This window comes from Furipterus horrens, unplaced genomic scaffold (assembly GCF_987537825.1).
Source record: "Furipterus horrens unplaced genomic scaffold, mFurHor1.1.pri manual_scaffold_2, whole genome shotgun sequence".
NCBI classification, from domain to species: Eukaryota; Metazoa; Chordata; class Mammalia; order Chiroptera; family Furipteridae; genus Furipterus; species Furipterus horrens.
This window is the reverse complement of record NW_028327172.1, coordinates 89,256,418-89,281,195: the sequence shown is the minus strand read 5'-3', so window position 1 is coordinate 89,281,195 and position 24,778 is coordinate 89,256,418. Positions and strand designations below refer to the sequence as shown.

General features: G+C 38.6%; 1 protein-coding gene and 1 pseudogene across 1 annotated transcript; both read right to left on the bottom strand.

Moving 5' to 3' along the window:
- Positions 1-2,644: 2,644 nt before the first annotated feature.
- ARCN1 (archain 1 coat protein complex I subunit delta) lies at positions 2,645-23,116 on the bottom strand. The gene is made up of 9 exons (XM_090266043.1): positions 22,858-23,116; positions 18,839-19,018; positions 18,499-18,704; positions 17,413-17,577; positions 13,092-13,257; positions 10,202-10,349; positions 9,797-9,905; positions 5,006-5,210; positions 2,645-3,095 (listed from the first exon to the last, which is right to left on the bottom strand). Exons 1-9 carry the CDS (start codon positions 23,053-23,055, stop codon positions 3,006-3,008), a joined length of 1,467 nt encoding a protein of 488 aa, XP_090122169.1. The 5' UTR covers positions 23,056-23,116; the 3' UTR covers positions 2,645-3,005.
- LOC150019033 (non-histone chromosomal protein HMG-14 pseudogene) lies at positions 22,000-22,284 on the bottom strand (annotated as a pseudogene).
- Positions 23,117-24,778: the final 1,662 nt, after the last annotated feature.

The following is a 24,778-nucleotide window of genomic DNA, read 5'->3' as shown; positions in this document are numbered from 1 at the left end:
GTATCACTAGTTATAGTTAACACTTGTCTACCTTAGGGGGGAAAAAAAAAGGCTTTGTAAGTAGGAACAGCCATTGCTTCTAGTTAGACTTTTAGTTTTCTTGAGGATGGGGACTTTCCATTTTTCTATTTTCCTCCAAAGAGCCCTGCAAGATGTGAACTTTTAAGAAAGAAAGACTATTCTATCTCAACCCTGGAAATTTCCCAATTTCTCAGATCCCACCTATTGTGATCAATTTTAAATTAATGGAGGGCAAAGTTTCCCATGAGTGGACAAGTAAATAGATTTTGGATTTGAAACTATTGCGAGTAGTTGAATGATAGACCTTTTTAAAGAGGATCTCCTGACCACAGAAGAGGTGTGCTCCCTACCTCCTCTATGTGGAATTAATTACACCAGAGGAGGAACTATAAGCCTATTATATTAAGAGAATGCTTAGTCAGATCTAATTATTCTGTTAGTCTTCCTCACAAGAGGCCAATGGAAAGTCCACATATGCTGTGGAGAAATTGGGTGTCAGTCAAGGAATGGCAAGGCTTTGGTATACTTCATTTCACTGGATTAAAGTGAGCTAAGCCACATTTCAGCAACATTAGACCAGATACTTTCTAAGGGAAAAAAGAAATTAAAATCTTGCCTTTCACTATTAAAATAAACTTTTCTTTCCCACTTATTGTTCATTAGAGAGACAACTTTGCCTTCCAAACAATCTGGTGTTCAATAGTTTTTCAAGTTAAATCAAGTGAAAAAGCCTTTTCTGAGGAAATTATGAACAATTCCCAAGGCATTCATCACTCATCCCTGGATAACTTCCTTCTTACCACTGTTTATCTAATGGGGAAGAGAATACTTCACCATCACAAACCTTTATTATTATTTACAGATGACCCCTCAGTTTTCTGACTCTACAACTGCCCCTGACAAAATTAAGACCAAAAGTCCATGAGTACCATTAAATTCAAAAGCTACTCTGTGAAAGTGTATGTGTATGCGCATGCCCAAAGGTAGAAAAATACATGTAATGGGAAAAGGCAATGAATACCCTAAGATAAAGATTTTCTCTAAAAAAACCCCATACCATTAATTTTTAATCTTAGGTCCCATTACATTATCCTGAATCAGCAAGCAGACACCAAAGTATGAGACGAGCCTAAAAAACATTCATTTTATAATACTCTTTATTTGATTAAAGAATTTGCCTTCTTTGTATACAGTGGAATGTTATATTCCCTATGTATTTTACAGGGTTACAAAACATCTTTCATTTTAAATATTACCCCAAAAGTAATTTCCGAAAAAGAAGTTCTTGTAAAACTAAACTTGACTTTAAAAAAAATCATATGAACAAACATCTCTCAAACAAAACTGGATTAATTAAGATTTCTTGCCTATTTAACTACATGACAGATTTCTTGTCCCAATCCCCTTCCTAAAAACAAAAACAAAACAAAACAAAAAAACCCTCATTTGGAAACCAAGCTAGAGATTCTTTCTGATGCAATTAAGGGAAAGGGAAAGGCCAGAAATTTCTTTGGCAAACAATTCCATCCATGACCATTTGTGTAACCGCTTTACTTCAAGTACGGTATACTTTTTGCAGGGAAGGTCAATGAGTGGGAGTGGTACTCTCCAACCTGCTGACAGTGCAGAAGTCATTTATAGTTACCTGCCTCTTCCCCCACCTGTAGCTGCAGCCTGACAGCAACTCCACCAACTTTGAGTGCAATGCTGGGTTGAAAGCCAGTGATGGGCTGGCTGATAATAGTCTTCTCAATTAAAAAAGTAATGGATGAGATGGGGCTAACAAATAGCTACTACATGATGACAATAGAAAAGACTTGTGTGAGGAAAAGGAAGGATTTCAGAGGCAGGGACAGATAAGCTGGTGAAAAAAAGGCTGGGCACACTAGAAGGAAATGGGAGTATATATCGGTAATCTTAATACATACCACTATAATCAGCTGCCTCTTGAAATCCTAAAATCCTGATGGTGGAGTCTGCTGAATAGCTTAGGGCCGATGGGACTGGCACAAGGACTCATTGAACCCATAGCCTCCAAAATCATAACCTCGTCTCTGCTAGAGAAGGACTGATGACATAGACAACAGTCAGAAAGAGGAAGGTGGTATATCTGTCCTCAGACAGAATTTATGACAAAGACCATGAGCTCTTACATTTTAGCTAAAGTATCCCAAAATGTGGAGAAATGGAAGCAGCAGACACGATTACCTGTGGATGTGAAATCTGTAACTGGACATAATCATTCTCCTCCCAGACATTGAAGTGGGGGCTGTGCTGTTTGAAAGCTGTTTCTCAGCTGTCTTTAATATTCACAGTACTGTTCTAAACTGGAGGGACCAGCCTAAAAGGAAAACAACCTGGCAAAGGAGTGGAGGGATGAATGGATAGAGAAAAAGGACATGAGACATCTTTATCTTTTAACTTCTAGACTCCAAACACCTTAAGCAATTCATCTGTATAATCTAAAAATCAAGACTGGATTAGATTAACTTGTTCCAGGAGTACCAAATAAATACAACACCTATATAGAGATGACCCTAGTGCATGAACACAAGGAAAAAACTGAAGGTAAAGGAGTATGAAAGATTAAAATCTTCTGCAGAGAAACTTTTAAAAAACAAAGTAAGTATGAAATACAACTATATTTAGGGATTAAAATAAAGGAGTAACTTAGGTGAAGGCAGAGAAGGTATTTAACTGGGGGCATTCCTGGAGAGCTTGCTTTCCTGCTGGCCAGTAAAATATGCCAAAGAAATCAGCAGCCTTTCCCTTTATGTTTATGTCATTTCCTTGCCAAAGAATGTCCCTGTGACTTGAAACACTGAGGGTGAGTTGAGGGTCCTTGCGCTCCAAGAATCGTGCATTATACTAGGAAAAAAAGGGTCTCCAATGGCTTGTAGATTTGGGGAAAAAACTCTTCGGCCACTGTTGGCTTCTTCTTTATTAATTTGAAAGTTTTCCTTTTCAGTTCCCTCCTCTTCGTATTACAGGATTTCATACTTATCCACTAGGAAAGTTGTCTCTGTGGAAAACCTTACTGGGCTGTTCCCATCTACCTGGGTCACTTTGGTTACCTAAGAAAACAAACAAAAGAGTAAGGCAAAGCAAAAGGAGAATGAGTCCCCAAGGTGCTGACTAAATTCTCAGTATAAAACAGATCAAATTCCCTGAAAGCAGTATTAAAATTAAGTCAGAAAGGCTAAAAAAAAAGTTCAATTCATGCCCTGACTGGCGTGGTTCAGTTGGTTGGATGTCATCCCACAAAGCAAAAGGTCACCAGTTCAATTCCCCGTGGTCAGGGCACGTATAAGAAGCAACCGATTGATATTTCTCTCACACATCAATGTTTCGCTCCCTCTTTCTCCCTCCCTTGTCCTCTCTCTAAAAACAAATAAATAAAATCTTTTTAAAAAAAAGTTCAATTCACAACAACTGCAGCCAACAGTATCACTCTTCCACATCAACATAATCAACCAGCTTTGTAGATAGAAAAGACAACTGTTGGGATTAGATGTAGAGTGGTATTAAGTAAAAGGTCCAGAATGAGTGGCCACTGCCCAGACCTGGCCATTTAAAACCTATGACATTCACAGACATTCTACCAGGATGATCAATTAACATTTTGACCCAAAATGCAATATTCTAACTCTTCAAAATTATTTGGCTGGCTTTCAAAGTCTTACTAAGCTGCTCTATCATACTTATTTTCTAGATCTAACTGGTCCTTCTAATCAGATCTTGTCTTCTCTTTTTAATAATAAAAAATGTATAGTTTAATGAATTACCTGTAACAATGGTGCCTATAATGGCACCAATATACTACTTGAACCATTGATTCATATTTTCTAATGAAGTTTTGAGAGAGCAATTACACTACCTACTCTTTAAATGGTGCCAAATATGAAAATGTACCCATTACTATCTAATGTCTTGGGTTTAACAATGTGTACTCCCAATAGTGATGGGGTCATGCCAATAACTCAAGAGGGGAGAAGAGAGAGAGAACTGCTCTTTGGAAGCATCCAACAGAGGAAATTATAACTTTCCAGGCTCTCACAGGAGGGTCAGAGACCATCTAGGAAGATAAAATAGTGCCAGAATAAGCAAATCAATGAGTCAGAGGGGAACATGGCTATATAAACTGGGTCCTTGTAAAGCAAATTCAAAAAGGGAGGAACAATGAATTAAAAACAAGGAAGAGTTCACAAATTTCTATTGCTTTGCCTGTAGAAAGGACAAGATTTGCAACAGAATTGGCTCATGATTATCTGTATTTATCTTTTTTTAAAAGATTTTTTTAATTTATTTTTTTGAGAGGGCAGGAGAGGAAGGAAGGGAGAGAAACATCGATGTGTGAGAGAAACACTGACTGGCTGCCTCTTGCATGCCCCCAACCAAGGACCTGGCCTGCAACCCAGAGACGTGCCCTGACCAGAATCAAACAAGCAACCCTCTTCGGTTCTCAGGCTAGCACTCAACCCACTGAGCCACACCAGCCAGGACTGATTATCTGTATTTATATCTGTGACATAAACAATCTAAAAACTGTATCCATTTGTATTAAAATCACTGTTTTTTTTTTTCGGGGGCGGGAGGCAGTAATTTTGCCTTATAAAGAAAAAATTTTCTTTCATTCCTTGGGTTAAACCAAGTGACATTACAAAAGGCATTACAGAATTGTGTGTTGGGTGTTTTGGCAAATGGATTTTAAAATATGAGATTATAAAAAAATAAGCAACTAATAAAAGACAGAAATTGTGCATAACACCTAAGTCTTTATATGTATTTATATTTAATGTCTTTGATCCAGAGAGGAAAACTGAGGTAAAGCAGGTGAAAAATATGACCAAGATCAAACAATGAGTCAGCAATGGAATGGGCAGGGGACATCAGCTTTTGTTTTTTGGCTCTGACCATGAAGCCATGCTACCTACCTGGCATCTGTCCTACCACTTTCCCCATATAGGTTATTAAAATGGGGTACCTGTATGTTACAGTAATTTTTTTTGGAGATGAAGGAGACTTGAACAGGAAAGAAATCATTGGGCTGCCCAGCAATGCTGAACTCGAGGCTGCCACTCTTATTTTTGGAATCAATCACTGGCAGGCACCACTCCAAGGTATTCCGTCGACTGTCATGTCGATACTCGCCGTCGATCTCACCAATCACTGGTGCGCCAACACCAGATCTGTCATGAGAAACATCCATGTCAAGTTAGTTGTCCAGAGTTGGAAGAACTCTGCCAAGCAAAACCAGCCTCAAATTTGATTATGCTCCTCAAATTCTGCCCACTTTTAAATAGTCCAAGAAAAAATAAGGCTCCCTAATAACTTCAAGGATCATAGTCATAGTTAGTACCTTGGCTAAGGGTCTCGGAATGAATTTGAGCCTTTGAGAATGTTTTCAAAGATTTCAGAATATTTCAAAACTTACTGTAGTTGAAGCCAATGGATTTATTTGATTTACAATCCAGTAAGTGAACTTTGGTTGGTAAGTGAAAGCATAATTACCCCCTGACAAGATGCAAACATAATGGAAGAAAGAGATGCATAGTTTTCTATAATCTGCAAAAGAACTAATTTGAACGTACTTTTCATCCCCATACATGGCTGACAGGAAGTGTCACCTACTCCTATACATTCTAAACTTGCCACCTTTTAACTCACCAGTGACAAGTAATGCTTGTATTAGGGGCAGGGTAAATAATGGAGACAAAGCATTAAGGGGATATAACATAATTAACTCTTCCCTATCAATTTTATGGTCCCAGTATATATGTTCTTTTTGCTCCGTTCCAATTCTGATTCTGATTTCTAATTTGATCAGTTCTAGACAATAGGGTAAAATGTTGTCTAAATGTTCAATAGTCATGAGACTTGAAAAACTGAACTAAGACACAGGAAACCATTATTGCTACAATTATAGGGTAAATGGAGAGGCCTTAACATAGTCTAGTAAAATAAGTCCTGACAAATAAACCCACACCTGCTACCAATGCCCAAGACCTACAATGATTGAAGGGAGCCACCTACTGTTTTGAAAGAAAAACCAGTTGTGAAGAATAAGACAGTTACCCCATTACAGGGGATATTGATCATAAAGCCTATTTTTATTCATTATTTAAAACAAGATTTTACTTATTTTTAGAGAGAGGGGAAAGAAGGGAGAAAGAGAGAGAGAATTATCAATGTGCAAGAGACACACTGATCAGCTGCCTCTTGTACACCCCCAACTGGGGACCTGGCCCAACCCAGGCATGTGCCCTGACTGGAAATCGAACCAGTGACCTTTTGGTTCCCAGACTGGCGCTCAATCCACTAAGCCACTTTAGCCAGTTCTAAAGCCTATTTTTTAAAATGGAAATAAGAAAGACTAAAACCAGACTCTGTGGCAGCAGCAAGGCCAGAGAAGCGTGCAGTCACATATTATAAAAGCCAGGAGGGATACCTGGGGAGTGATCCCAGCCCCAGACCAGACTGTGCAGCTCATGGTTCCAGTGCTGGGGAAAATAAAGCTTCATTGCTTCTGACTGTGAAAACCAGTGAGGGGTAGGGCAGTGGAAGAAACTCCCTGTCTGTTTGTTTAGAGGCTCTCACAGTCCTAGAATGTACACAAACCCAACCACTCTGGGAACCACAACCAGGGCAACTGCTAGAGGGGCACCAGTCCCATACAGGAAGTGGGAGAAGTGCCTGGAAAAGGGGCGAGTGCTGAGCAAGCGGCATTGTTCTTTCTCAGACCCCTCCACACATACAGCACCACTATGTGGCGAAACAGGTCGCCCAATACTGACAAATACATAAGGCTCCACCCCTTACAACATCGAAGGTGTGATAGCTCTACCTAAGACACAGAGCAAACACAGGAGGCTCTCAAAAAGAGAGAAGTATGCCCCAAAAGAGGAAGCAGATCAAGGTTCCAGTGGGAGAACTGAGTGACAAGGAGATAAGCCAACCTAACAGAAAAGGAGAAAGCCAACCTAACAGATGAGGAGTTAAGATGCAGAGTTCAAAACACTGGTGATAAAGATGCTCACAGACTTGACAGACATGATTGAGTACAGCAAACACATAAGGGAAGAAGAGAAGGCTATGTTAAGAGAAACAAAGGAAAACCCACACGAAACCAATGGTGAAGGGAAGGAAGCCAGGGTTCAAAGCAACGATTTGGAACATAAGAAAGAAATAACAAGTGAATCAGTACAGAATGAAGAAACAAGAATTGGAAAAATGAGGAGAGGCTTAGGAATCTCTGGGAAAACTTTAAACATACCAACATCTGAATCATAGGGGTGCGAGAAGAAGAGGAAGAGCAAGAAATTGAAAGCTTATATGAAAAAATAATGAAGAGAAACTTCCCAGATTTGATGAAGGAAATAAGACATATAAGTCTAGGAAGCACAGAGAGTCCCAAGCAAGCTAGACCCAAAGAGGACCACACCAAGACACATCATATTAAAATGCCGAAGGTTAAAGATAAAGAGAAAATCTTGAGAGCATCAAGAGAAAAGAACAGAGTTACAGTATTCCCTCACTTATCGTGGGTATTCTAGACCACCCAGCGATAGGTGAAAATCCGGGAAGTAGGAACCTTACATTTATTTTAGTATTTTTATATATTATAAAGCTTTATAAACCCTTCCCACACACTTATAAACCATTCCCAGTCCCTTATTAACCTTTTCCACACTTTTATAAATACTACTTATGTTCTTAAACATATTCTACACTCTTAAACCTATGTAACTTTAACAACATACATATACAGTACCGCAAAATCCTGTGATACAGCGAAAAATCGCGATAAATAAATATAATGCTTTAAAAAATCCCGCAATACAGTGAGGCCGCAATAAGTGAACTGTGATATAGAAAGGGACTACTGTACCTACAAAGGGGTTCCTATAAGACTCTCAGCTAATGTCTCAAAAGAAATTTTGCAGTCAAGAAGTATTCAAAGTGATAAAAAGCAAGGACCTACAACCAAGATTACTCTATCCAGCAAAGCTATCATTTAGAATGGAAGGGCAGACGAAGTGCTTCCCAGACAAGGTAAAGATAAAGGAGTTCATCATCACCAAGCCATTATTATATGAAATGTTACAGGGACTTATTTAAGAAAAAGAAGAACAAAACTATGAACATTAAATGACTACAAACTATCAATTATCAACAACAGAATCTAAAAAATAAAAACAAACTAAGCAAACAACTGGAATAGCAACAGAATCTTAGGTATAGGGATCATTTGGGAGGGAAAAAAGGGAGAAATGGGGAAATGGTAAAGGAATTAAGAATCATAATTGGTAGGAGCAAAATAGATGAGGGGATATTAAGAATAGTACAGGAAAAGGCGAAGCCAAAGAACTTATATGCACGACCCATGGACATGAACTAAGCGGGGTGGGATTGCTGGAGGGAAGGGTGAAACTGGGCAGAGGGGAGGAAAGGGAAAAAAAATTGGGACAACTGTAACAGCATAATCAATAAAATATACTTAAAAATAAATAAATTAGTTCCATTTTCTCTGCAACAATAATGAAGCAATATACACTACAAATACACTTACTGGGTGTTTATGCGGGATGGGAGGCTGAGAGGTAAAGGAGAGGATCTGGGATTCATTGGTAAAGTAATAATAGTGTAAACTCACAGGAAATGCTAGTGAGAAGATAAACTTAAGGTAGAGAGTATTTCCAGATGCACCTAGACAGTAGGCATTTTAAACACACAAGAAAAATTCTTGTGGATGATGGACATCGTTAGCTTATAGTGATGGTTTCACAAGTGTATACATGTCAAAACTTAACAAAGTGTACAATTTTAAAAACTTTATTTATTTTTAGGCATTAAATAAGGGAGAGAAACATCGATGTGTGAGAGAAACAGCAATCGGTTGCCACTCGTAGGTTCCTCACTGGGGACTGAACCTGCAACCCAGGCATATGACCTGACTGAAACCAAACCCGTGATCTTTTGCTTTGTAGGACATTGCCCAAACAACTGAGCCATACCAGTCAGGGCAAAAATTGTAAAATTTAAATGTGTATTGTAATGCATGCCAATCATACCTCAATAAAGCTGTTAGGAAATTTACTGAAATTAATATAGATATCCTTTGTCAGCAAGAATCAATAATTTCCTTGAAAATACTCATCTTTAGCTGAAAGTTGAGAGAGCAAAATAAAAAAGTCATCTCACAGACTCAATTTCTTAAAAAACTTGCAAAACAAAAGAGAGAAAGTGAGCAGTGGCTCCTCCTTCTGGAAATCTTCCTTATTACATGAACAAATGAGGATACCAACATTTGAAAACAGCTCTAGAACCTATTTGGTTTAAGTCAATAAACTCCACACTCTCCTTTTGAAGTGCAGCTCAATGCATTTAGATAAATGTAGGTAATCTTATAAGCACCATCACAACCAAGTCATAGAACATTTCCATCATCTCTAAAAGCCCCTTGTGCTCCTTTATTTACACTTTGCAGTCAAATGCATTCATCAAAGAAAAGAAAAAAGAAAAAAAAAGAAAGGCCGCCTTTTCTGCCTCCTGATTTCTGTCCCCAGGACTATTAAAGAGTATTACCTTTTCCGAATATCATATAAGTGAAATCTTATAGCATGTAGCCTTTTGTACCTGGTTTCTTTCACAACTGGTCTTTTTAAGAAGTATCTTAGAATGAATAACCAATAACTGCTGCCTCCAAAACAAGTTCCAGAAGACTAGGTCTTGAAAACCAATGTAGAAAAATGACGACATGGGAGATACTACTTACGGGAGTGGGATGGTAATAACCACATCATTCAGTTCTAAGTTATCTTCTTGTAGTTCATATTCTATGTTGACATCGCAGCCATTTCCACTCTCTGAGGGCCAGCAATTAACTGAGGAGAAAGCAAAGCAGGCATACTAGACCACCAGAAAAAAAGAGTAAAGTTAAAATGGCAAATCAAAGCTGACAGCTACAGACCTTAAACATCCTAATGTTAACTATTATAAATAAAAGTTTCAACATTAAAGCTACTAAAAAATGAAGCTAATGATTAAAATACACAAAACGCAGCAGGTCATTTTCTCAAGAAGAATTTTGTTATGGCAATGAAGACAAGAGTGTATAAGCCAGGGCTATTTCTAGTTCTCAGTGCAGATTATCTTAGTGAAACTGGCCAAAAGCACTTACTTGTCAGTGGAATAAAAGATTCCTCTGTGGTTTGTAGTCTCCACTTTAGCACCCCTACGTCACTGTTGACTGGAAATGACTTCTCTGGATTCTTCAAGCCAATTAGAGATTCTGCAGTGAAAAGTTTTTTATCTACATTTGGATGGGTCTGAAATGAAAAGGGGAAAAAAGCTTATGAGGCTTATACATAAGACAATCAATTCCCTCTAGTCTTCCATTGCCCATAATCAAAACATCTCAAATAGGATACCTAAAAAATTCCAATTCTTTATTTTGAGGAAAGATTTCACTTCTTTAAAGACTTTTAAGATTTAAAATACCAAATTAAGGAAGTTAAAGACCTTTAACCAAGTCCTTTCCAAAAATACTTCAGGGAGCAGCCTCATGGTGAAGTCAAGATTGCCAACTAAAAGACTAGGGTCACACACTGATCAGCTGCCTGGGTCAGAGAGCAGCCCTAAAGTTGTTCAAACTCAGGCCAAGTAACATGAGCTAATCTTTTTGTAAACTGATTTCTAGAGAGAGAGAGAGACAGACAGACAGACAGGCAGAAAGAACAATTTGTTATTTCATCCATTTATGCATTCATTGGTTGATTCTTGTATGTGCCCTGACTGGGGATTGAATCCGCAACCTTGGCATATCTGGATGACATTTTAATCAGCAGAGCTACCAAGTCAGAGGCCTAAACTTTTAAAAGCAAGTTATATTAAGAGAAAAAAAGATAAATAAATAACTTTTGGGTAACAACCTACATATGAGACGTTCCTGGAAAAATGGCTTGAGAATGGCTTGCGTGACACTGATGTAACCTGGCAACCAAGGAGCGTGGACTGGAATGCGCATGTATGTGCAATGATTTCACTGTACCAGTAAGTGGGGGTGGTAGACACCATTCAGTGAGCATGTGTACTGTGTGGCTGTGGCATTCAAAATGACTGAGCGAGTATAGCAATGAATCTGCATCAAATTTTGCATTAAGCTCAAACATTCTTTCATGGAAACTATTCAGATGATTCAGAAGGCTGAGGCTAATGGGCAACTTGTGATTGGTAGCTTGATCACAATAATGTGCCCACTCATGCATCAGTCTCGTGCAGTTTTTTGGCAAAACATCAAATCACCCAGGTGACTCAGCCCCCCTAGAGCCCTGACTTGGGGCCCTAAAAATTCTGGCTTTTCCCAAAGCTCAAATCACCTTTCAGAGGGAAGGGATTTCAGACCGTCGATGAGATTCAGGAAAATATGATGGGGCAGCTAATGGTAACTGGGAGAACTGTGTGAGGTGTCACGGTGCCTACTCTGAAGAGGACTGAGGCGTCATTGTCCTATGTACCATGTTTCTTATATCTTCTTCAATAAATATTTCTATTTTTCATATTACATGGTTGGATACCTTCTGGACAGACCTCATATACTTTCAGCAAAGCTGGTGTCAAATAACAGAAGACAACTTTGTGCTAATTATGGGAGGAAAACAAAGTAGACAAAAACACCTGAAAAGGCTTTGTTCTTGTGATGAGAGAACATAAAATCAACCATCTAAATAAAATGTGACAAGAACTATAATAAATAAAGAACATCTCATACATATTCAGGCAGGTGGAACATATACAATTATTTTCTAAGGATTTTATGCGCTTTTCAAATATACCATTAGATATTGCCCTTCAGTTAACAAAACAAGCACTGGTAGTATATACAGTGGCAGAAAGAGTAAATTTGGTTTCATAACCTGTTTTTTAAGTATTTCATTTTATTTTTGAATTTAGAGAGAGGGGGAGGAGGGAGAAAAAAGGTGAGAAACATCACTTGTTTGCCTTCTATACATGCTCCAGGGAACCCAACCTGCAGCACAGGAAGGTGACCAGTAATTGAACCAGTGACCTTTTAATTTGTGGGATTATGCTTAACCAACTGAGGCACACCGGCCAGGGCCATGACCTGTTTTCATAAAATACTTCGTGCTCTGGCTGATGTGGCTCAAGGGATGGATGTTGTACCACAAACCACAGTAGCCAGTTTGATTCCCAGTCAGGGAATATGCCTGGGTTGCCAGCCAGGTCTCGGTTGGGGGTGTGCGAGAGGCAACCAATGGATGTTTCTCTGGCACATCAATGTTTTCTCTCCCTCCTTCCTTTCCCTCTCTCTAAAAATAAGTAAATAAAAATTTTAAAAAATAAAATACTTCCTTATTAAGCTTAAAAACTTTGTTTTTTAAAAATATATATATTTCCAGCAATATCCTAAATGAATTTTTTACTCTTTACGTAAGAGCAACAGATAAGTATCTCTCTGCCCCTTTGTGAGTATAAAGTCATTTATTAGATTTTAAAGCGAGTTTTCATTCAATTCCAACATTAAAAGGCCATTTTAACACAGCTGCTATCAATTCCTATCAACTGGCTTAAGAAGAGATTTATTGCCTTAAGGCATTTACTGTATGTAATAAATTAACTTCTTTCATATGCATCTAGAATGGCAGTAGTTATACGACTTTAATGATTCTCTGTGTTCTGTGGTTTATATGACGAATTCAGTTGGGAAGACTGTTAGGTAGACAAACAAAAGTCTTTTCCTCCCTCCCTCCCTTTCTCTTTCATTTGAGAGTATGTTTATTAAAGCTAGGGACCATTAAACAAGGGCTTAGGACAGAAGAAGCAATAGGACAGAGCCTAGGCAGGGCTGCTTTGGCTCACTGAGAAGTCAAGAGAAAAGGGGGCCTTGGGGACAGGATCAAGGGATAAGCCCAGGACAATTGCCACTGCCTGCTGCTCCCCTGATCACAAATCAAGTAGGAAACCTTAGAGTTTAGGAGATGCATGCCTGAGAGGGAAGGAAGTTGTGGCTATGCTCCCAGGAGGGAGTGCACAAACAAGTCTCTACACACCTGCAGCTGCACCCCTTTCTTATCTTCATTTTCCACATGAAGACGAATTCGGCCAAATTTATCATCTGAGATCCTCAGCATGATCATGCCATGCAACTCCATATTCTGTAGCCCTCCGTCTCGGCCACAGGTCAGCGTGATTTTCTCCTCAACCTTCATGTGCACACTGTAAAGAAAAAGTAATACATTTGTTTAGAAAGATAGAAACGAGAACTCCTCTTCTCCAGCGTTTAATGCTGATCATCCATCTACAACTTATTTTAATGCTGCCATACAGGGTGGGCAAAAGTAGGTTTATAGCTATGAATATGTGAAAGTTTATTCTTGCATTATTATTAATTACTGTACTATTTTCCATACAAACTGTGTACTTACTTTGCCCCAACCTGTATGTATCAAATTTTGAAGCATTATACCCTTCAATTCAGCAAATCTAATCCTATAAATATCAGAGAAGGAAAACTCTGACTCCAAAAAACCTCCGCTGCCTTGCGGCATACCTCTTCAGGGGAAAGGCTAGGGGAGTAAACCCCGACAGAAAATCCGGAGCCGGAGTCCCTAAGGCGGTTTGACGTTGTAGTCAACACCGGCAACTCCTGCGGCGCACCTGAAGCCAAGCTGTATTGACTCCGTCTTTCCCTTGGACCCTTCAGCTGCGAAGAGAGGGGGGGTCTGCTGCATGGGCAACAGCAGACCCTCCATATCACCCTGCCCAGGCTCTGTAGCTTCAGCTTCACTGGAGAGGACACTCCAGCGTCATCGCAAGATGTCGATTCAACATGGGAGGAGACAGATACCGTGTCACTCCCGAGTCGGACTGCACAGCCATTCTCGGCAGTGCAGATAGACTCTTAAGAAGCTATACCATCGTCTCTCGAGACGGACGGCTGCCAACAACAACAAATCCTATAAATAATCACCCATGCAAACGATGTAGTAAGTTATTCACTAAAAAACTGTTTGTAATAGCAAAAGTTTGTAAACAATTTAAATATCCACCAATAGGGCAGTGCTTAAATACAAAAAAGGTATTATATCCACAAAAACAAATATTAGGCAGTTATGACAAAAAAAGAACAACTTAAAAAGCTTTTATTTGAAAATAACTTCAAATATTAAAAAATGTAAATTACACCTAGAATACATGTAGAGCTTTTCTTTAAAAAAAGAATCCTCAACCAATGACATGCTTACTGATTTTAAAAAAGTTTTATTTACTTATTTTTAGAGAAGAGAAGGGAGGGAGAAAGAGAGGAAGACAAACATCAATGTGTGAGAGAAACATCAACTGATTGCCTCTCATATGCCCCCAAATAAGGGCCTGGACTGCAACTCAGGCATGTGCCCAGACAGGAAATTGAACAGGTAACCTTTTGGTTTGTGGGGCTACATCCAACCCACTGACCCATATGGGTCAGGCTTTCTTACTGATTATAAAGAGAGAGGGAGGGACGGAAGAAGGAAGAGAGAGAGAGAAAGAGAAACAAAAACATCAACATCAACGTGAGAGAGAAAATTGATTAGCTGACTCCCTTAAATGCCCAGACCAGGGATTGAACCCTCAATCTAGGTATGTGCTCTAACCAGAGATCGAACCTACAACCCTTTTTTTGGTTTATGAGAAGATGCTCCAACCAACTGAGCACCTGGCCAGGCCATGTATAGCCTTTTTACCCACTATTAACATTTTACCCCATTTGTTTTATCATTTGTATACTCTCTATACACACACACACAAACACACACACACACACAGTAGTCCCTCTCTATATCGCAGTTCACTTATTGCAGCCTCACTGTATTGCAGGATTTTAAAAAATATTATATTTAATTATTTATCACGGATTTTTCGCTATACCGCGGGATTTTGCAGTACTGTATACATATGTTGTTAAAGTTACATAGGTTTAAGAGTGTAGAATATGTTTAAGATAAATAATGTTTATAAAAGTGTGGGAAAGGTTAATAAGGGAGTGGGAAAGGTTAATAAGGGACTGGGAATGGTTTATAAGTTTGTGGGAAGGGTTTATAAAGCCTTAAAATATATAAAAATACAACAGCAGACCCTCCATATCACCCTGCCCAGGCTCTGTAGCTTCAGCTCCACTGGAGAGGGCACTCCAGCGTCATCGCAAGATGTCGATTCAACACGGGAGGAGACAGATATCATGTCACTCCCGAGTCGGACTGCACAGCCATTCTCGGCGGTGCAGATAGACTCTTAAGAAGCTACACCATCGTCTCTCGAGACGGACGGCTGCCGACGACGACTAAAATAAATGTAAGGTTCCTACTTCATGGATTTTCACCGATCACGGGTGTGTGTGTGTGTCTAGAACGTAATACCCGCGATAAGTGAGGGAATACTGTATATATATATATATATTTTTTTTTCTTTTCCATGAATCATTTAGATGCAGACAGTATGCATCATGGCCTTTCCCCCAAATAGCTCAGAGTACATTTTGTAAGAATATGGATATTCTCTTACATGACCATAGTACTGTTATTAACTTCATTAATTTATATTGATAAAATACCGTTTACTAATCAACCATCTGCATACCAGTTTTGTCAGTTAACCTAATAATGTCCTTTAAGTATTAGTGCAAGAGCCAGTCTAAGGTAAGCCATTGCATTTAGATGTCATGTCTCTACAGCTCCAAATTAAGGAAAATCTTGTCTCCAAAATAATCAAGTGGAAAAAGCAACTGGAAAATGTGTCTAGTATGCTATCACTTATGTATAAAAAGGAGAAAAACAGACTACATACAATATTTTTATTCATCTATACATAGACTATTCCCCTCAGAAAGATTGAAAAAAACAAACAAACAAAAAAACTAGTTAATACTAATTGCCCCCCCAAAAGAGAAACTGACCTGGCTAGGTGAAATGAAGACTTACTGGAATACCTTTTGAATCTTGAACTACATAAATATATAACCAAACAAAAAAAAGTAAAATAAATAGTGCTGCTGCTATGGACAATTATTAAGTACAGTCTACCCATATTCTTTACTATATTTAGCCCTGACAGGTATGGCTCAGTTGGTTGAGTGTCATCCTGCAGGGGTCACCGGTTGGATTCCCAGTGACACACCTGGGTTGCAGGCCAGGTCCGCTCTTGGGGGCATGCTAGAGGCAATTGATTAATGGTTCTCTTGCACATAGATATTTCTCTCCTTCTTTCCCCTCTTTTAAAAAATAAATAAATATAATCTTTAAAACTATTTTTAGCTGGGCAAACTGCTGAGGCTAAAAAAAACATTCTGGCATCCAACTTCATTTTCTGTTTCCACCTGTTCCCAGAAACAAAAGCAAGAGACTCAAAACAACAAAGACATATATCTTAAGACAACACAAGGTCCCATTTACCTTCACAAGAGTTTGCTCCATGCTCAAGAAATATTCCATCATTTAGAAGAGAGTTTCAAGCCCTCTCTAATATGTGATGGTCTCGAACATCTTTTAAAAATAGTGTCAAGCCTCTTTCACTCAAAGCAACGATTAGGAATAGCACATGAGCTTTAGTGATTGAAAGATTTATCCCTATGAAACCCTGCTCATTTCATACAGAACAGAATATACAAAACACTCCTTTTATGTACACCTGATAGAGGTATCCTCCCAGACTCATTTTTCATTTGCCCTCAAAACCATAAGCAACAGTAGGACTGGGCTTCAAGACAAGAAATCTGAATCACTAATACGTAAACTTGATACCTATCACTTAAAAATGTTATCAATGGGGGGGGGGGGAGAACAATGGGGGGAAAATGGGACAACTGTAATAAAAAACAATAAAAAAAATTTTTATCAACCAATACCACAGTCCTGAGGTAAGAAATCAAAATATTCTATACTGGGTTCAACTACTTAAAAGGCAAAAAATAGTTTGTAAATTGCTGTTAAAGATATTTATAAATTTTGCATTAAAGATAGGTTCTCTAAGAAGTTTAATTAGAAAGACATGCCACAATAAATACAGTGTAGGGGTCATCATCACAGCTTTAGCCCTCCAGTTCAAGTCCATTTTAAGAGACAAGGCACACACTAGGCATGAAGACAAGTTATTATTTAATTTAGTAAGCACAGATTTGATAAAAGGTAAGTTCTAAACTTCACTAAAAATATGTGGCTGAGAGCCCCTAATTATGATTAAAGTAAAAAAGAAAGACCTTATGTTAACTAGAATGCACTCTATCTAAGTCTTCTAAGTTTGGAAAAACTAAAAGACACAAAAGGAACTTATAGTGCGCTCAAATACAATTTTTTAAACATTATGTGGTCTGTTCTTACTAAAAAGGTTACTACTTACCTTTCCATGTTAATGGGTGGAACATGCACTTTGGTTGTTTCAGATATACGCTTGCCTACATTGGAGGACATGATAGTTTCGCCTTCAGATTTCAATTTGTCCACAAAGTTATCTACTTCCTTTCCTTTGGCTCCAAGTTTCAAAGCCTTGCTGGGGCCTGAAGGTCTAAGTGGAAGAATACAAAATAAGAAAAAAATACAAACATGATTTAAAAACAAAACCAAACACTCATTAATTAATAATCCTATATCTTTGAAGATTTCCCTGAAGCTGTTCTTTTAAGAGGACTGTGGCCCTGGCTGGTGTGGCTCAGTGGATTGAGCACCAGCCTGGGAACCAGGGGGTCACTGGTTCAATTCTTGGTCAGGGCACATGCCTGGGTTACAGGCCAGGCCCCTAATTGGGGGTTATACGAGAGGCAAATGAGCTAAGTATCTCTCACACATTGATGTTTCTCTCCCTCTCTTTCTCCCTCCCTTCTCCTCTCTCTAAAAGTAAATAAATAAAATCTTCAAAAAAGAAAAAAGAGGAATGTGAAGACCTCAAGGGAAAAACCCAAGCACCCCAGTGTTTAGAATAATAAGACTATTCTCTACCCAAAGAGGTAGCTAAGTCACTATTAACATATAAGCTTCAAGTACCCAAAGATCAAAGCTATACTTTATAAGCATGCATGATCTGATGAAAACTTATCTTTCATCCAGATAAATACACCTGTGTACAAACTTCTACATATAATTTCAGATAGTCACAAATTCTCCTTGAAATCCATTCATGAACACCAGATCAAAAAATCCGTATTCCATGGACAGTTAAATTTACCTCCTCTCCCAAAACAGGGCAACTCTCATAGGAAATTGAGGTCATGGTATAATTTATAAAAGAACTCTCTTATGTACAAAAGGGAAAAAACCACATTCAAATTTCTCCTATACCCGATATAATGCAGCCAAATTCAATATTACATTTTACTTTATCAAGTCATTCATTATTTACTGCTTGCCCCAAAATCAGATATCACTCCAAAAAGACACATCTAGCCTTCATCTGCCCCTGTAGGACTGATGGTCATACACTGGATTATACCTGACTGGTGCAGGTGCCACTTTTGGTTTATCAGTTTCAATGATGGTCTCTGTAATCATGGAAGCTGCGCTGCCTCCAGAGACTGCGGAACTTCCAAATCCCCCAAATCCTGGTGCTTTTTTGCCTTGTCTCTCTGCATCTCTTCGGGCCTGTTGTAATTCCTTTGCTTTACGCCGCATTTCAGCCTTGGCTTCACGTTCTTGAGTCTATGAAAGAAGACATACGTACACAGATGTGGCTTTGAATACAGTCTATACTAGCAAATAAAAACAGATAATCAGATAGTGAAATGTAAAAGAAGGACATACAAACTGGCAATCCCAGAGAAGAAACTATTTACCTCTCTGACTGCTCTGAACACCTTTTCCTCATGAGAATCCATTTCTGTGAAGGTTCTGATCTGTGCCAGGTTAACATTCTCCCTGTACCCCAGGGCAACAATTTCATCAAAAGCAAAAATCAAATCAAAACAGTGATCAGATATTTCATTCTCCTCTAAGGCTCGGCAATATTCAGGGATCTAATCATGGACAGCAAGGAAAAGAAAGATTTATTAGCAGTTATGTTTTTCAAGTCTTATCCTTTAAAGAATACACATTTCAATAAACGTAAATCACTTTATTAGCTCCCTTTACTCTATTGTAAGCAAGACTTTGGCATAAAATCTTTGTGTGTCTACATCAATAAGCCTTTCTTTGTGTGCTTCAAAAAATTCTTTCATAATTGAGATTTACTGATTTTTTAGGATAAATACAGACATTTCAATTTGTACACGATTCTTACCATACATACCAAAAACCTAAAGTCATGTAGGTGTGAGTCTTTTCTCAACAATTATTCCAGGGACCTTCCTGCTTAAAATTTGGAAGCTAATTTTTCTTAAAGAGAGTAGCAATAACATGTATCTTCAAATGTTGATATGCTGTTACATCAAAGTCCTACTAATTCACAATTTAATATCATATATACTATGTAATCAAATTTCCAATATTTCACAGCACATTAACAGTTATTAGAAAAACTGGACTACTACATCAGAGATTTACAGAGTGCACAATATTCTGATAGGGAGAGCAAAGATCAAGGAGTTGTTTTAAGAAACAATTCTACCAAAAACATTAGAGTAGAATTTAAAATGTTCAAGACATTAAATGCATGACTGACTCCAAATTGTTATTCAGTGTGCTCTATATTATAAAAACTACCTTCCATCTATGGAATGTTAAGCTGACATCCAAGACAATCAAAACCACACATTCAATATCTCACTATTTTCTGGTTGTCCCCCAAAATAAAAAAACAGCAAATTATTTCATCTCTTAAAAAAAACAGCATTTATGGGACTTCCAGCCAAGATGGAGGCCTAGACAGATATGCTGCGTCTCCCTCCAGAACTAAGAAGGAATACAACTACCTCAAAACTAGAGACAACCAGAAGTTCCAGAAAATTGAGCTGCATGGAAGTCCAACAAATAAAGATATAAAGAAGAAATACTCATCCAGACAGGTAGGAGGGGTGGAGCTGGGGCGGAGAGGATGTGGTATGGTGGAGGCAGCAGTGGTAGCAGTGGCAGGCTGGCGGAAAGCGCAGTCACACATTTTAAAACTAGGGAGAGATACCTGGGGAGTGCTCCCAGCACCAGACCAGACCGCAAAGCTCACAATTCCAGTGCCAAGGAAAATAAAGCCTCATTGCGTCTGACTCTGCAAACCAGTGGGGGCTGGGGCAGAGGAAGAAAGTGCCAGTCTCTCAGCAGAGTCTGCTTGTTTAAAGAGCTCCCACAGTCCTAGAATGTCCACAGAGCCACCCACTCTGGGAACCACAACCAGGGCAATAGCTAGAGAGGCGCCAGTCCCATACGGTAAGTGGGAGAAGTGCCTAGAAAAGGGGCGAGTGCTGAGGAAGTGGCATTGTTCCCTCTCAGACCCCTCCCCCACACATAGTACCAAAATGTGGTGAAACGGGTCGCCTGTAATGACAAATACCTAAGGCTCCGCCCTTATAATGTAACAGGTGCGACAGCTCTACCTAAGACACAGAGACAAACAAACACAGGAGAAGCCTGTCAAGATGAGGAGACAGAGAAGTATGGCCCAAAAGAGGGAATGGATCAAAGTTCCAGTGGGAGAACTAAGTGATGAGGAGATAGCCAACCTAACAGACGAGGAGATAGCCAACCTCATTTTAACGAACATAGAGTTTAAAATACTGGTGATAAAGATGCTCACAGGCTTGACAGATATGCTTAAGTATAGAAAACGCATTAGGGAAGATGTGAAGGCTATGCTAAATGAAACAAAGGAAAATCCACACAAAACCAACGGTGAAGAGAAGGAAACTGGGGTTCAAATCAATGACTTGGGACATAAGGAAAAAAAAAGTCAACCAGTGCAGAATGAGAAAACAAGAATTGGAAAAAAATGAGGAGAGGCTTAGGAAACTCTGGGACAACTTTAAACGTGCCAACATCCGAATCATAGGGGTGCCAGAAGGAGAAGAGGAAGAGCAAGAAATTGAAAACTTAGGTGAAAAAATAATGAAGGAGAACTCCCCAAATTTGGTGAACGAAGTAGACATACAAATCCAGGAAACAGAGAGTCCCAAACAAGCTAGACCCAAAGAGGACCACAACAAGACACATAATTAAAATGCCGAAAGTGCAAGATAAAGAATCTTAAAAGCAGCAAGAGAAAAGCAGAGACTTACCTACAAAGGGGTGCCTATAAGACTCTCAGCTGATTTCTCAAAAGAAACTTGCAGGCATGAAGGGACTTGCAAGAAGTATTCAATGTGATGAAAGCAAGGACCTACAACCAAGATTACTCTATCCAGCAAAGCTATCATTTAGAATGGAAGGGCAGACAAAGTGCTTCTCAGACAAGGTAAAGATAAAGGAGTTCATTATCACCAAGCCCTTATTATATGAAATGTTAAAAGACTTATTTAAGAAAAAGAAGATCAAAACTATGAACATTAAAATGACAACAAACTCACAACTATCAACAACAGAATCTGAAAAATAAAAACAAAATTCAACTAAGCAAACCAGAATAGGAACAGAATCATAGGTATGGGGATCATTAGGAGGGTTATCAGCTGGGAGGTGGAAGATGGAGAAATGGGGAAATGGTGCAGGGATTAAGAAGCATAATTGGTTGGTAAAAAATAGACAGTGGAGAGTTAAGAATAATATAGGAAAGAACTTATATGCACAACCCATGGACATGAACTAAGCGAGTGGGATTGCTGGAGGAAACGGGGGTACTGGGTGGAGGAGAGCAAAGGGAAAAAAAATTGGGACTACTGTAACAACATAATCAATAGAATATACTTTTTTAAAAAAGCATTTACACTTAAAAAGGAGTGATGAAGTGGAATTCCCTCCTTTTTAAAAGTTTCTACACCTACTAAAAAACTTGCATTTACAAAATAGCTGATAAAAATATTCCTCTGGATTGTACAAGAAGGGAGACGGGGACCACTGATAATAGTATATGATATTAATCAGACTTGGCTTCTTTCTTTCCTGCTTCATTAGAGGCTGGGTTCTCCTCATTTTCAGTCTCCATTTTCTCAAGGTAGATCTTTAGGTTCCTGCTTAGCCACTTCAGCCTCTTTTTCCTTTGCTCTTGCTTCCCCTTTTGTTTGCAGATTATCCTCTCCTGCTCCTTTTTTTGGGCTTTGTTTCCTCTTCTGCAGGCTCAGGTTTAGCTGACAACCTTGCTGATCATCTTGGGTTCCTCCTTCGCCACCCCCTAGGCCAAGCTGATGTTCCTCTTGAGCATGCACATGTGGAGGGCCTTAGCTTAATCTTGGCTGCTGCCCCTTAAATCTTATCTAAAGTACATTATCCAAGAATTCAGCCAAACAGCTGTCAGAACCACAAAGGCAGATTAAAGTAACTAAGAACTAGGAAAGAAAATGGCATTTCTCGTGTTCTCTTTGGGGATACTTACAGCCTAAGAGGACACCCAGCAAACATTTGTTAAATTAATAGAGTGTCCTGGCTGGTGTGGCTCAGTAGGTTGCTGATTCGATTCCCAGTCAGGGCACATGCCTGGCTCGTGGGCCAGGTCCCCCCCACCCCCACCCGGTCAGGTGTGAGAGGCAACTGATCAATGTTTCTCTTCCTTTCTTTTTCCTTCTCTTCCCCTCTCTCTAAAAATAAATAAATAAAACATTAAAAAAAATTTTTTTTAATTAAAAAAGAGCTGTAGCAATAAGCTGCTGGGTGGGGTAAGGAAGCATGGAAGCATGGAGCAGGCAAACTGATAAGCATCAGCTGTTTTGGGTGAAAATAGTTGCATACAAAATTTAAAGCAAAATACTGTAACCTACTATTATTACAGGACTCTTACCACTCTTGAGAAGAGCCTTAGGGTCTCCAGATCTTCTAAAATGTTGCTGTTTTTGGTAGTGATCAGTACCATGTACAATTTCTCCATAGGCTGGTAGACATATCTTACACTCTCTGTTTCAACAAACGTATGTTGTTTTCCCGTGTTCATGAGCTTTGGAAAAGCTGCTAATAAGCCTTCGATCCGAGTTCGGGTCATCTCCACAAACTGTCGAGAAACAATAGCCTTTCCTGCTTTCGTGCAGACTGCTGCCGCCAACAGCACCTGCCAGGAACATATATGTAAATAAGTACTTATTATTTCACCGCATCTGTTTTCTCAACATTCTCCGGTCTTCCATAGAATGACACACGCATTTATTTTTTAGAATTTTTAAAAAAAATCCTTGCGTGAGGATACATTTATTGACTTGAGAGAGAGAGGAAGAGAGAGATAGACACTGATGTGACAGAAAAACAGCAATCGGTTGCATCCCACACACACCCTCACAAGGACCAAACCTGGCCTGACCAGGAATCGAACCAGTGACCTTTTGGTGCACTGGACAACACTCCAACCAACTGAGAATGACTTTCAAACTCTATTTCATGGTTCTTTTAATTACAGTATATAATTCATAAGACAAAGCTAAAGTAAAGGAAAATGAAGCTATTACTTCTGTGTTTCAATAACATACCCGAAGAAAACTTAGTGAAGAAATCATTGTTTCCAAATCTCTACACACATTATTAATGGGCCTCCTGTGACTCAGAGCTGGGTTGCTCTCTGCTTTCATGGACTCATAAAGAAAAGTTTAAATTTTTCTAAGAACAGAGATTTCCACAGCCAAAACTGAGGTCTGATCACATAGATTAAAAGTTTGTTAAGGAGACCCTGAACTTCAGTTTCGTTTTTACCTAGAATGTGGAACCAATCTGAGTTTAAATTTATCCCCTGCTCTTTAACTTTCCCATCCCACACTATCCTACTTCCATGTATGTAAACAATCTGTAAAACGAAAAACTAAATGATTCAATGTTTTACACAGGTTTTGACACTGGCAATGATCAACAGCCTTTTTTCAGAGTCTAGCATTTCATTAAATAAGACAAATAAAGCACCAAAGGATTATGAGGAGACTTCTAATGCCATTATAATGGAGTAAGAAAATAAAATACACTGCTAGTCTTTTCAGTGAGAGAATCCAAGAATTCACAAGAATTAACAAAAAGACTATACATTGTGGAAGAAGCCTCAATGCTAGGCTACATGCACTGAAATGTCAAGATCCTACAGGTGAGGCTTCTCAGTTTTACAGAAACCTGTCTTGTACAGGTGAGGAGGTTGAAGAAAAAACTAGTTATTTCAAATAAATATTCTTATAGTTTCAATACATCGATATGGTTTTATAATAATCAAAGGAGAACACAATGTCCTTATCCATCAATTAGGGTATTTGGGAAATAATTACCATCATGCTTATTTCCAAGCAACTAGGTAAAAACAATTTATACCAGGAAAGTGTGTGATTTAAATCTTGTACAAATAATTTCCCTCTCAAAAAAAAAAAAATTTCCCTCTACTGAATAATTTTTATTTTTATTGATTGATTTACCTCCAATGAACATGGGGCAGATTTTCTCAGGTGAAATTTCAAGATAATGCTATCAATTGGTTTATTTCCCAAATAACAACTGCAAGTTTAGAAAGAAGTAGATTTAAGGAAGTAATACTATACAATTTTATGTTTCTGATTCTATCAATGCTACATTGAAATTACCTTAATTTCCCAGCTTACTTTTGTATCGTATAAAATTAAAAACAGGTTAAAAAAAAAACAAAAAAAAAAAACTAGTCCTAAATTGGAAGAAATACTCTTAGGAAGAATCTTGTTTTGTATAGAAAATATTTTAGACATAAAGAGAGGTATAGAGTATAAGAG

What these genes read in the sequence shown, in the direction of transcription:
- ARCN1 (XM_090266043.1), bottom strand. Translation starts at nt 23,055, where the DNA reads ATGACCCGAACTCGGATCGAAGGCTTATTAGCAGCTTTTCCAAAGCTC. An exon ending in TGTTCAGAGCAGTCAGAGAG is followed by an intron (nt 18,705 to 18,838) that starts GTAAATAGTTTC and finishes CTTCTTTCATAG; the next exon opens with ACTCAAGAACGTGAAGCCAA. An exon ending in AGAAAGGGGTGCAGCTGCAG is followed by an intron (nt 10,350 to 13,091) that starts GTGTGTAGAGAC and finishes TTTTCATTTCAG; the next exon opens with ACCCATCCAAATGTAGATAA.